Raw genomic sequence first — 13,635 nt, forward strand, 5'->3', positions numbered from 1 at the left:
ATGCTTTTACAAAAGCAATGCAGCAACTAAAACACAAGAACTTCACCCACACAAAACCTTTAAAACTTCTGCACAAATTCATACTACAATACAGTCCTCATGAAGAATGGACAGTGTTTTTTTCAAGGCCATAAAAGTCTTGGGTAAATGAACACTCATATCTTCATAGCTACTTATCCACTTCAGGTGTGGGACCTGCAGGGGTGGGGGTGGGGAGCTGTTGTGGGCACATTATAAATTATATAAGGATTAACTCAAGTGCTCATTTTAAGGAAGTGTAGTGTTTCCTACTTCTACTTTGACTCAATTATCAGCCACAGAGGTTTTATCTCGTGTGTGCCAAACAGATATTGCTTAAGGCTGCTGGCATTTAACATTTTCAGTATACTTAATCATCTGCCCATCTGGATTTTTATTTTTCTATCAAGGCAAGTTCATGATGTCCCCATTTGTTCTGTTCTCATTTTGTTTGTTTTTTTTCCAATGAAAATAAAAAAGGGAAACCTACTTTTCTTTGCTTTCCGCATTAATATAGAATTATAGTTAAATAACACGGGTGAATCTTGTTTATGAAAACGATGCAAAGAGCAGAGAAGAAGCGGAGGCGCAAAGCTGGGGAAGAAGTTTGGCAAATAATGGTGATTAGATTAATCTCTAAAATGGAAACAGAGGAGCTCACAGCGTGTTTAAGAGAAAATCTTTTTCTTCTCGAATTAATCCCTGCCCACGGGGAAACCGGTGATTCTCGATGGAGAGTTTACATTGAAATTACGGGAACTTTGGTGCAGTTTTAAATTGTCTGCAGATGGAACCGTCGGTGTTTGGACTAAAATCTTTTCTTATAATTGTGAAAGTATGTAGTAGTTTGCTTCTCGCAGTGTTCCTCCGTGTCAGCCGTAACCACCAGGCACCACAGCCGCGTCCTCATTAAAAATAACTAGCTAGTTTTCACACAAGAACAATAAACTGAGGGGGTCATTAAGGTAGCCGCCCATATTCAAAGATAATGATATGGAACCTTGTTTATGCTCAATGAATTGTTTTTTGTGTTAATTATTAGGGAAATGAGATGCATTACAAAGAGAATGTACTCTGCATTAATTCTAGGTTTTAAATAAATTAGTCATTTCAAATTAAAACCAAGCGGCTGTAATAAAAAAAGACGGTGATGTATGCAGATGAGTTGAAGAAATATGCAAATGAGGAAACTGTTGCTGTTTCCCCCCCCATGGAGGTCAAATTACAGGAATTGGCTGAGGGCAGTGGTCTCTGTCCCGACTCTCCCCTCTCTGCCATCCCCTGTGCTCATTTCATTTGCCACCCTCTCTGTGCTGCACTCTCAATTTTCCCCCCCTTTTTTCAAAGCACACTCTGCTGTCACAGGGTTTCAGCTGCAATTACTTTTAGTATCACTTCTCAGTGAGAAGTCAACTTCCCTGGAGGCTTCCTATCAGAACTTATTACAGCAGGGGGGCTGGCTGAAGTTAAGTGGCATGACCTGTGGGTTGGCTGGATCAGGAGGAGGGGATAAATGTATGGCTAATTTGTGGAACATTTGAATAAAGGGAAGAGTAGTGCGACAAGGCCACACAATGGCAAAAGAGAAGTCCTTGCATCGACCGTAACCATGTGACCCTATAAGTGAGAGGGTAAATCTTTTTTATAATTTTTTATATGTTTCACAACATTAGCCAAATGGGTCGACTCTCCCCTTTGCTTTTTTTAAACCCCCAAGCAAGAACTATAACCCCAGGACCGGGTGCATGACCACACACACACGCACGCATGCATGCATGTACCTAGGATGGAAAAAATACAAAGACTCTGCAGCTGAGGCAGATCAGCGGAAAGGGTGAGGAACGATCGAGGCGGTTAATTCAAGAAGAGTCATCTGTGTGTGAGAGAAAGACTCAAGGTGCAGTCTTGTGCAATCTCCTTGCCCCGGGTCACGCACATGTAGTTTAGCACCTACGTGCCGAATCAACCACCCATTTCTCTGATTGATGAGCTGAGTGGTTGCATCTCGTAAAACTCTGGTCTAACTGCACACCTGGGATCCTTATGTAATCCAAGGTTAGGCTCTGACTTACCAGAAATAGAAAAAAGAGAGAGAACACAAAGAGTTTAACCTGGGATGAATATTATTTTGTGATAGACACACCTGGTGGTAAAATATCACCAATTCCTCAGATGGTAATAACATGAGATCAACATAGGCATGTGTCCATAGGACCAGCGGAAGAATAGAAGTCACCTGATCAAAGTATTTCTAATCTACGGCAATCATTTCCATCAGTTAAGGTAAGACTTTATGCATTGAGCTGAACAGCAAACCTGGCAACAAGCTGCCAGTTAATTTGCAGTATACATTCATTTAACTCCATTCTTTGAATGCAAAGTAAATAGGACACCAAAAGTTTACATTCAGTATATTCAGTATCCAGCTGAAATGGAAACGAAGTCACAAACACTCCAGCAACATATAAAGCAACCTCCAGAGAGAAAAAACACAATGCAGACGTGGCAAAAACTGCAGTTCTTGAAGGTGCTGCTTCAGACCGGCTAAACTTTACATCATTCAAAATCATATTTGCAGCCTGCTACAAATATGATTTTGGGCCCTATGGATAGTTTCTCCCTTCATAACTCTCAGCATATATTTTTTAATAACCCATCCACGTGGATGCTGGAGTTAGGGGTGTGGCCACACTGACTGACAGGTGTCCCAACACAGGCAGAAGGTGTCCATTAGTGTCAGCTAGGCCTCATTCACTACTTTAAGTTATTATATGTTGTTGGTGCTTATTTAGCAATTATTATGGCTTGCTGTGTCATACAAATCATCCAAGATGTTAATGTTAATTTGCTTTTTAAAAAGTGAAATTTTGTTGTTTTTATTATTACATAACTGATGTTAAGTATAAGCATATTTACATGTGTCTCTCTGTACTGCAGATGGTAAGTAGTGACTGGTGGGTTTTCTCGACAGGGGCATGTATGTGAATCCCCGGCGTGAGCACACACATCCCCACACCTTCAAAGGCAAAGACACATTTCTCTCCTTCATGTCTAAGTTCATTGAAGAGCATGCTGTGAAAAACACATGCCCCCCTTCCCGTGCCTTTGTGTCCTTCATACTTGTATCCTTGCTCCTGCACTCATGTAATTGCAGTAGACAATCAGATGCCATCTTTATAGGCGCATGGTACAACTGTCACAGCGTGTAAGAGCACGATGAAGCGTGGTCGATAAATCCTGTCAAAAGAGCTTACGACGCGCTAACGCTCCCCTCACCACCACGCAGTGTTGATTGTTCCAGTGAATCAGTCAGCGAGAGATGGCGGGGCCCTGTTCTTAGCAGATGTCGTGGCCGATCCCGTTCCCTCACTCTGATTTTGTTAATAAGAATTAATGAAGGGTGGCTGTTTGCTGTTGCGTAGGTGGACTGTGGTGTGTGTGTGTGTGTGTGGGGGGCTGTCCATCTAATACGGTTCGTAAAGTTGAGCTGACAAAGGTGTTGGGGAGATGAGGCAGGAGGTGATACAGGTAAAACCTAAATGCTTGACTCTCTCCCCGCATCACAAAGTCAATACAGTGAATGATGTAATTCTGCAGCTTCTGGAGGCTGGAGAGGATGGACGGTCATCAGCTTGGTAACTCAAATGCAATCAAGCTTATTTCAAAGTTTTCAATAGAAGAATATTGAAAATATTGGGGGGCAACAGATGTTGATGTCAAACAGTGGAGAGTCTTAGACCTTCTGAGATACCTGCACAAAACCATCTTGCAAGCTTTTAGTGAAATGTTAGTTGCATCCATGCCATGAGCTTATGATGTCAGATGCAGGGAACACAACAGAGCCACAGCAAGGCCAAAAAGAGTTTGTGTTTCATTTCCTTGCACACTGTGACTTTTGTGGAGTCAGGACCACTGCAGAAATAATGATCTTAGATAAAAACAAACAAACTAATTGTGTTTCCTAGCAACCCAATCAAAATATTGTATTTTTTAAGTTTTTCTTTTTACTTTTTTAAAGCTCTTTTTATGCTTGACTTTAGAAAGAAAGAAGGTGGTAACAGGGCCATTCCCTATCACAGCTCATAAATCATCTCTATATTCTGATGAGGACCTTACATTATTGACCTTTGACTGGTCCCTCACAAGGAAGCAAATTGTATTTCACTATTATTAAGCTGCAGGAGAGGCGGGGGACAGTTGGTATAGTAGAAAGCTGTTGAGCTTGTCAATCTGGGGCCACAGTGGAGGGTCACCCCTGCAGAGAGTTGCTTCCCTCGCATTCAGAAGTCATCATGAAGGTCGTCCCTAATTGGTGCCTCTGTCCTGTGTACCTGCTGTGGCCCCTTCACTCTGCCTGCACTCAGGTTTGATCATCGAGGAGCCTAACTGTGAGGCCTTACCACAACGGCGTTTTGAGATTCGGCTGACCGCTTGAGCAAAGAGCGAGGACGAGAGAGACAGTTTAAAAATGACTGACTCGTCAGCATCGTGCTTCAAAAAATATCTTGGGATAGATTAAGAAACCCCCCCCCAGGAAACTAAAAACCATCCCATGCCGATTTTAAACGATAGATAGCCACCTTATTGTCACAGATCTCAGGGGTGTCAAACATAAGGCCAGGGGGCCAGAATTGGCACTGCCAGATTTCAATCTGGCCAACTGGACATTTTTGGAAAATATGGAGGACATAAATTTGGGAATTTTAACTGTAACTTTATAAAATTTTAAAACTTGTGCTGCTGATAACGACTTCCCCCCATGGCCATTCATACTAAACCAAAGTAGGAGATAAACAGATTAATGACATAAATGTTTCATGTTTTTCACAATCTAAAAGAGAAATTGTTATTTTTTATACTCTGTCCACAGTAACATAAATAACTAAAATAAGATGAATTATACATTGTTTGTGAATTATAAAAAACTTTTGGCTCTATAATTACAGGACAGTCTTGACAATAGGACAGACTTTTTTCTGTAAATTTAGTTTTGTTTTTTTTTTGACAATGCTCTGTATCATGTAGAAAAACTGAGACGTACTATTGTTGGTGTCGAGAAATCTCAGGGATTAAACGTACAGTTCAACTACTTGAGAACGATAGGTAGGAAAGGCTCACTGCTCTGACCCACTTAAGATCAAACTGGGTTGTATGTGAATCACCTGGATATCAACCTCACAGCATTAACACACAAGATGAAAACACTTTTTATTTCATTACGCTATTTTAATTTTCAGCTGTGATGTTTGATCATCTCTTTCGTGTGCAGAAACATTTGCTTGTCACTTTTATTGGTTTATTTTCTGCCTTTTTTTTGGGTCAATTTGATTCATATATTACTATGTAAACAAAGCTGTTTATGCACCTTATTAACTGCAGTGGGTTGTTTGCCAGCTGTCGGTTTCTGTTTCAAACTAACCTGCTTCTTGCACCTGTAAGCTCCACAGGAGCGTTCACTCATCACTCCCTGAATTCTGCATTTAAATAAACAACAATTTCAAATGCGAACTCTGTGACTGAAAGGTTTTTATTTTTATAATAAAAGTATTTTACTGTTGCCACGTTTGTAACTATGGAAACATCACACACATAATTTTAGATTTGCCCAGCTGCAAGTTAAGAGGGCATAGCTTTTTTTTTAACACCTCAGAAGTTAGCAGGCCTGTCAGATGCTACGCGTTCAAAACTGCATTCCGATCTAATGTTAACATAACCGGGAGGACAAGGCCTTCTTTAATGGTAGAGAACACCATAAAAATGCTCCAGCTAGTCACAAGGCTCACTCAGATGACTGCAAGCTGTTTATATCCTTCACATCTACTTTTATAACACTTGCCACAAACACACAGCGTGCAGTCTTACAGAACCCTGCTGAACAATAGCTCTGTATTCTGGCTGTGCAAAACAAATTCATGAAGAATATGCACACTCTGTAAGAAATCAGGGGTCATGAGCTGCGGATCCCTTTGATTTATTGGCACAGGATGAGCGTCATGATTACACCGGATAACAAACCGCTGAGGTTTAAGCAATGAACAATATGCAAGACATGCTGGCGGGAAGGGGATTTAAAACAACAAAAAAACATGGCTGAAATGTCAACATCTAAAAACAGAACGATAAAGCTATGAAGAGTATTACATAAAGTTGTCAGTCCCACCATGTAAGAGCTGTAAGGTTTAAGTAAAGGATGATTTTATGGCGTTACTCCTCTAACCCTACCTCATTCTGCTTTTATCGCAGCTTCATGATGCTAAAACACAGGTTAGACCAACACTGCCATGATTTGGCCTGTTAATGGTGCTAATAGCAAACAGCCAGTCAGCAGCAGTGAGGCTTTCGGAGGCACTGATTATTGTTCACATGTCACAAAAAGATCCCTCTGCCTCTGGGTGCTCTTCTTCTCTGCGTGGCCCTCTCTCCTTTCCTCCCTCGCTCACTCTCTGCCTCCCTTCGTCCTTCTCTCTTCAGTAGCCCCATGGGAGCGTGAGGGTTGAAATGACACACAGTGGCTGACTGTCGCCCAGGGGCCTGGGTTCTGGCCTTGGCTGGCTGGATCTGTGTGGCAGCTGGTGAGCCCGCTGCCCTCTCTCTGGCCTGCAGCATCAACAGTGGTGGTAGTGGGACTGATTGGAGCCTCACTCTGATCTCTGACTCTGGGGCTGACGCTCAACTGCTCACTGCTGCCCACACAGCTGGTGGTGAGGAAGTGGAACACGGAGCGGGGATGTAATCAGGAAAAGAACAAAAAAACGCACACAAGCACACACACAGAAACTAAACCGTCCACTAAATGCACACGGAAAAATGAAATCCTAACAAAATAGCATCAGATACAAGGAGACGATGGCAATACCCACAAGTCTGTGGGGTCACGATATGGAACCTGGAACATCCTAGAAATGGGACCGACTGTGAGGCTGCACGGAGGAAGCAGCGTTTCCCCAAGGACATAACGTGCTTCCAGTTAAGTAACATCTTAAACCTTCTTTGAAACTGTAATACTTATCACATGTTTGAGTTCAAGGCTCAGATTAAACAAATAATCATTCATAAATAGAAACACCTTTCAGCCAAGCTAGCAGCATTTTACTGCAACCCACAAAGCCACACAAGACTTTCCAAAGTCAAAAACAAAACAAACGGCCTCAAATCGTCGCTCCCATCATCACTGAGTAAGCATTAAGGTGCCAGACTTCTCATAGTGTTAGCATTACTGAGTCACCAAAGGGTTACAGTGACAGACACCCTTCTTTCCTTCACTTCCTTCCTTCCTAACGCTTCATTAAAACAAAAAGGCTACTCTATCAGGCAATATATTTATTAAAGGAGTGACCTTGTGTGAAAGAATGATTGAACTGAATTACATTTGTAGTAGCAGTTATTCCCTTTATAGTACCTAACATAGAAAAACTGTGTTCTTTGCCTATCCTACATAACCAAAGATAAGAGTACAGGTTTGCGACTAAAACAAAAACATCTAGGCGAGAATAAGAATCTAAAACGCAGAATATCAGTGTTACAGTATGGAAGTTATGATTGTGATGTGACGCAGTCTTGGTAAGCACACGAGTTGTCCAGATCTGCGGCAGGATAGTGATGAGTGAGACTGGATAGGCGGAGGGTGGTGGTCAGGTCTCAGTGGTGTCTGCTGGTGTAAATTCTGTTCCTGAGCACAGCTACTGGAGGGAGGTGGTGCCGGACACCAGGGTAGCGCTGGATGTGGTCGAACCAGCGGGTAACATTCACATACTGCTCCCTGTCCTGGATGGCCAAGTCAACCTGGTAAAGAGAAGATCATTGGAGGTGACGCGTTTAACCGCATCGTGAAGGCGAGTTAAACTGACAGAAAATCTATTTAACACAGTCAAAGATGGTTTAACATTCAAATATGAACCATTACAAGTATAAAGCAGTGCGTTTCCCTCTTCCCTCAGTTTTATCCTGTTATCAAAAACATGTTAATGCTGCCTATCTGGGTCTCAAATACACTCGCAAAATAGATTCTTAAACACGAGTTTGACTTCCTGGTTAAATAAGGATGAATACAATCAGTAGAATTTACTCTCATTTTGGTGAAAACCTGGATACTTTCTTCTACACTATTTAGAAATCCCATTAAATGAAGAAGGAAAAAAGGAATCCAGTTTTAGTGAAACTCTTATGAGGAAAACAAAACGCTAAAGAGAGGCTACATGTAAGCAATGCTTACATTCATGAGATCACATGCGAGAAGTGTTGATGCACTGGTTTAGGTTGGTTTGAATGTTCTTATCTAAAAATAATTACACTTAAAGAACAGCTTCGTGACGGCTGCCTTTTTTATGCACTTTTGATGATGCGCTCTGATTAATATGGCACTCATATGTGATATAAAACATGTATTTGTCTCTGCTGTCACAACTGAGCAGATATCAAAGCCTGAAACAAACCAGTTACAAAGTTCAGCAGATTTCACATGATGATAATCACATGGTAACCAATTTTACACTGGTTTTCTTTTAGTTGCAGCATAATGCAGGTGGACAACTGGGAATATTTGAAGCACTAAAATGGCCTTGGAAAACATTATTAAGCGTGTTGTTTTTTTTAATCACATAATTAAGCGGAATATGGAAATTCCTCAAAACGGACAACGATCCGGCCTACAACCATTCCAGCATCAGTCAGGTTTAATGTTTGTGTAAAGTAATTTCCCATGAATTGAACATCAGCGCAGGCTGTGGTTAAGGGTCGCACTAGCTGACCTTCTGTCCCCGAGGTTAAAAACCACACTGACTGCAAACCAAAGTGACGCCCCTCTGCCTGGTGGCGTGGAGTGGGAGGAGGTGGGGGCCTTCCATCTTTGCCACAAAAACTGACATCTCTGAACATGTGATCCCCCCCCGCCTCCGTCTCATTCTGCCTTTCCCATTTCTGAACTCGCTTGTTTTTTTTATCCTGTAAGGCGTAGCAAACTTACTTGTCCCTGGTCTGAGGGTAAAGACATCACTTTATGCCACATCGCTTTATCTGACTGAGGAGAAGTGAGAATCTGTTTATAATCCGTGTGTTTATTGCCAGCTTGTCCTCGGTGCCCTGTGGCCATGTGACTGGTCTAATTGTACGTTATGCAAGATGACAAATTGCTTATTAAAGTTGAGGTTTGACCGAAGTGATTGTTGATAAGGAGAGAAAAGCGTGAAAGATGGGGTGGATAGATGAATCCTTGGTAAATGATTGTAAGAATGTAATTAGACAAATAACTTTGAAAAACCTAAAGACAAGTTTCTAAAATGTTTGGTTGTTACAAAGTGTTTCCTAGAAGCACATTTTAAAGATTCAAAGTTAATGTGAACACCCCAGAATACATTAAGTTGATAAATGTGTAGAAACATTGAGGCTTACGAGTGAAGTCGGCACATAAGGAAGCTTCAAACAGGTAACTTACTATGACTGGATGGATTCCATAGTACATAAAAACATCAGCTAAGGTGAACTGGTTTCCGGCCAGATAGACCTTGTCTTGCAGGTAGAGATTGAGGTCCTGAAAGAGGAAATTTCAAAAGCATAAAACACGCTATGCAAATCAGGTCATTTCTTATGATAATTTATGCATTATGGTAAGTATTTCAATGCAAACACAAATGTCTTAATGTGACAGATGGACACATTATATGAATCACTAATGAAGCATCCCTAAAAAAAAAGATGCTGGGACTACAAAATGTTACTGTCTTGATGGACGTTATAGACTTAAAGGGGGCACATCAGCAGGTTCATTAACCTATATATCTGTGGGTGCGTGAGGTACACGAGTCTGGTTCATGGCTTGCGTGCGTGTCTGTGTGCTGCTATGTGGATAGGAATAATATGTAACCTGAGGGGGAATGTCATCTCTCCCCATGACTGGCGACTTAGCACAGATGCTGTACAAAACGGGCTATTTGTTTACTTCTCAACCAAATGACTACAGCTCTCGCTTGCAAATCTAATGAAGCCGTCTTAAACTTGGGCGGCACGTCGTGCACTCCTCAGTCTGTGTCTGTGCAAGCAAAGTCGTGCATGGAAGTGCTGGTCCCTGGGGAAGGGACCATCTTTAGCACTTGTACATTGTGCGAAGGCGAGGGAAAACTCCAAACACACACAGAGCATCTTGGGGGCAAATGGAGTTATTGTGCGGGAAGTGTGGGTGATGCCAAACAAGGCATGAAGACTGCAGACTTCCTCCCCTTCCACAGTCAGATCCTTGCTTTTCTGTAGCCTACAGCCATCAGGCTGAAGCCTAGTCGAGCATCAGAGGAGAGGCAGCTCTCCTGCTGCCCTGCACCCAGCACATGGAGCTCAAACCTGGGTTCTTTGCTACCTGCTAACTGTGCATCAGTGCTGTTGTTGCATTCAGATAAAAATCCTACAGAACAGTCAACTCGAGCTGATGAATAACTAAGAAAAGGAGATACAGGTGCACTAATGAATCACACCTTTTCTTTATTATTTCTGTACAAACTTGATGCTCCAGATGCTATTTTTTATTGTTGCTGCCATTCTTGGACTCAGACACAGTGATCTCTCGAGTTTATACCACTTTCATTTGGCCTTCAGGCAACCATAGCCGTCAGTACTCTGCTCAGTACTCCATCCATCCATTTTCTTATCTGCCTATTCAGCCTTGGATATAGAGGGAGGTTGAAGCCTGTCCTGGCTGACACTGTGTGAGAGGCTTTTTACTTTCAATCGTAACACCTGAAAACATTAAACAGGAGTCAAATAAACAGAATAAGTGAAAATTATTTCTGTTTACGCAGAGTTTACAGTTTTGTCAAAAACTGAATGATCGTGCTCTCCACTCACTGAAGACAAAGTACTTAGCAGATGCAATCATTTGTATACTACAGCATTTGCATGCTGAAACAAAAGATAATAGTCAAATTGAGTGGCAGCAGGAAGTCTTCAATACTGGCCTGATTTGTTTAAAGTGGAGTGACAGACTTTCACCAACACTCAGCTTGTCTCTGGGTTCAGGGCCAACCCAAACTGGCTTGTTTATCAACATATTACATGAGTGACAAGATGTTTACTTCGGAAACAAGTCTCAGCTTGCGAAGCAAAAATGTCTTATTTGCATCCTGGGGTGAGAAAGTTTAAAAACTCCTCCAGATGACACTTTTATCTGAGCATAATTTAATGGGAGATGACTGGTGTGCTTAAAAGGAGAGCGTTAAGGACGCGGCTCAAGCAGCAGGACAGGACAGGGGGCCACCGGGCACCAGTGCTGAGCTGCTCAGGGCGACTTCCGTCTGTAAGTGGCACCATTAAAATATTTAAGAGGCCTGTCCAGATAACATGCTGCCGCACAGCATGACTTCTCAGCCATGCCACAACAGCGTGTCACGCTGAGAAGTGCGCACATACACACACACACAAATGCACAGACACTTCACGCTGACAGGACGGTGCCAAGAGGCGCGCGGCATCCAGCTGACCAGCGGCTGACGATCCGTTTCACGCTGACTGGCGTCAGGCACATTAGAGTATTTTGCTCTGTCGCGTGGGGCCATGTCACTGAAGGGCCATACATCAGCCCGTATTCCTGTCGCTCGCGCCTTAATAAGGCAAAGAGACACACACATTGACCCAACTGGTGGTCACAGGAGGTCAATGTGGAAGAAACTGTCAAAGAAACTCTCAAAGAAAGAGAACAATTTTAACACTGATTTTAGCACAAAGAAAAAAATAAGACTTCTAAGCATGCTTGGAAACATCAGGATTAAAATCTGGGATCATTTTAAGTACGTATGCATTTAACTCTAGAAATGCTGTTTCAATGAAAAGGAAAGGATTTCCTTGAAAATCAGCTCTTTTACCTTTAGGACGGTCTTGATGTCTTCCTTTGTGCAACTGTCGAGTTTGGTCACTCTGTACTCGAGCCACTGCTGCACCACCGCTCTGCTCTCTGCGGTGTCACCCAGCAGCTCTGGGCGCTTGGCCTCTTTCGCCAGGTGACAGGCGATGGTCACCAACCCCACCAGCGGAGGACCATTATTATTCTGTAGCACAGGTACCTGGAGGGTGAGGAGTGACAGTGAGGGGTAGTTACAAACAATCATTTCAATGCATCAGAAGCCAGCACTGTCTTTCTAAATAACACGCTTCATTTCCAGTGATGGCAAAACGTCCCTAATAAATGCATTTATTTTATTAGACTGTCTGGATCTCATATGCACGCCGATTATCAATGTGTAATTTGGAAAATACTGATTAGTGAAATTACGATGGACGGTTAGGTTGATATCCAGAAGAAAGAATTTAATATGGGTGGGAAAAAATACTTTCACAACTTTTCCTTATTAACCTTTCACTACAGCATCCTTTAAAAAAATCTGAAGCAGATTGCTACCCCCACTTCTACAAAAACATTATTTACTGTTGTTTTATTTACTGACATATAGATAGATAAATTCAAATATCCAGTAGCTGCATTTAAAAACAAAAATACGTCCGGTCATAAATATGAATAAAAAGATAAAGTAATTAATGTTGAAAAAAAAAGACTTTAAAAATACAACAAAAACGGTTTAAGGTTTTTAGGAGGACGCAAAATGTGTATGAATGAGTGATGATGATTCGATGATAACTCCAATAATACAAAATGACACTTTTAAGGGCTTCATTTTGGAAACTCTAATTTGTTCATACTTTATAAGACGTTATTATCAATAGCTATAATTTTTCGCAATTTTCCGTTTCGCAAATATGTTTATTTTCCCCTGAATGAAAATAAATTGCATAAAATAAATAACAAGAATTTACTATTATTAGTACTACAAATTAAATTTATATTATTTTAAATATAGTTCTATATGCACTACTAGAGTTCACTTGCTCTGTCCATCCCATGGTACTGACAGCTAACTCCTCCCCTCGCTTAGTTTCAATGGACGGCTATAGACAAAGCATGGGGCTACGTCTATTATAGCTTTATGCTATCCACTATGCTGACTTTTCCCAACAAGACCGCTGGCAAACACATCTCTCTGCGTGGAAATGCTGGGGTAATGGAGAAACTTAGCTGACAACAGACGAACAGCCCGATATAGACACACTATAAGCACAGCTTTATTTCCAACACACATGCATGGCGTGTTAGCACTCCCCTGCTATAGCTAGGTGTCCCGGTTACAACAGCTCGGAGGGCGCCTTTCAATTAAAATGGCAATTGTATCACCTACAGTAAATGACACAGTAATGAACCGTTATATCACCTTTTTATCCCCCTGCGTACTGTACTTATTCGCCTTTTTTTGTCCAAGGTATTTCTCCAGCGAAGATAGCTCCCGCAACGCCATGTTTGTGACTGTCGGACGGGCAGGGTAGTGTGCGAATGATGTGATTGGCTTAAAGTCGCAATTCCCGCCCACTCACGCTTGACTGACTGAAGATTTAACCAAAGAAAACTTGGCATACGAATCCTTTCATTGTATTGCATCAGAGCTTCGCCCAACTTAACCGATGAATCCAGTCTGTGAAAAAATAAAATAAATTAAAATACAGATACCTTTATGTTTTATTTAGTAAGGGCTATTATATAAAATTGCTATAAAATTACTTTGTAAGGAACTATGATGATAACAACAACAA

The 13,635-nt window shown here is 41.7% G+C and overlaps 1 protein-coding gene across 1 annotated transcript; it reads right to left on the reverse strand.

Annotated features, from left to right (window-relative positions):
* Positions 1-5,951: 5,951 nt before the first annotated feature.
* eef1e1 (eukaryotic translation elongation factor 1 epsilon 1) lies at positions 5,952-13,397 on the reverse strand. The gene is made up of 4 exons (XM_005942397.2): positions 13,260-13,397; positions 11,862-12,059; positions 9,449-9,544; positions 5,952-7,800 (listed from the first exon to the last, which is right to left on the reverse strand). Exons 1-4 carry the CDS (start codon positions 13,341-13,343, stop codon positions 7,657-7,659), a joined length of 522 nt encoding a protein of 173 aa, XP_005942459.1. The 5' UTR covers positions 13,344-13,397; the 3' UTR covers positions 5,952-7,656.
* Between the last annotated feature and the right edge of the window lie 238 nt (positions 13,398-13,635).

The sequence above is a fragment of the Haplochromis burtoni genome, unplaced genomic scaffold, assembly GCF_018398535.1.
Source record: "Haplochromis burtoni strain Fernald_Lab_line unplaced genomic scaffold, NCSU_Asbu1 Contig_331, whole genome shotgun sequence".
Taxonomy (NCBI): domain Eukaryota; kingdom Metazoa; phylum Chordata; class Actinopteri; order Cichliformes; family Cichlidae; genus Haplochromis; species Haplochromis burtoni.

Bases quoted from the DNA above. Each gene is read 5' to 3' on its own strand.
- eef1e1 (XM_005942397.2), bottom strand. From the start codon at position 13,343: ATGGCGTTGCGGGAGCTATCTTCGCTGGAGAAATACCTTGGACAAAAA. The intron at 9,545-11,861 runs GTAAAAGAGCTG...TTCCTCTTTCAG, and splicing joins ACATCAAGACCGTCCTAAAG to GACCTCAATCTCTACCTGCA. The intron at 7,801-9,448 runs GTAAGTTACCTG...TCTCTTTACCAG, and splicing joins ATGGAATCCATCCAGTCATA to GTTGACTTGGCCATCCAGGA.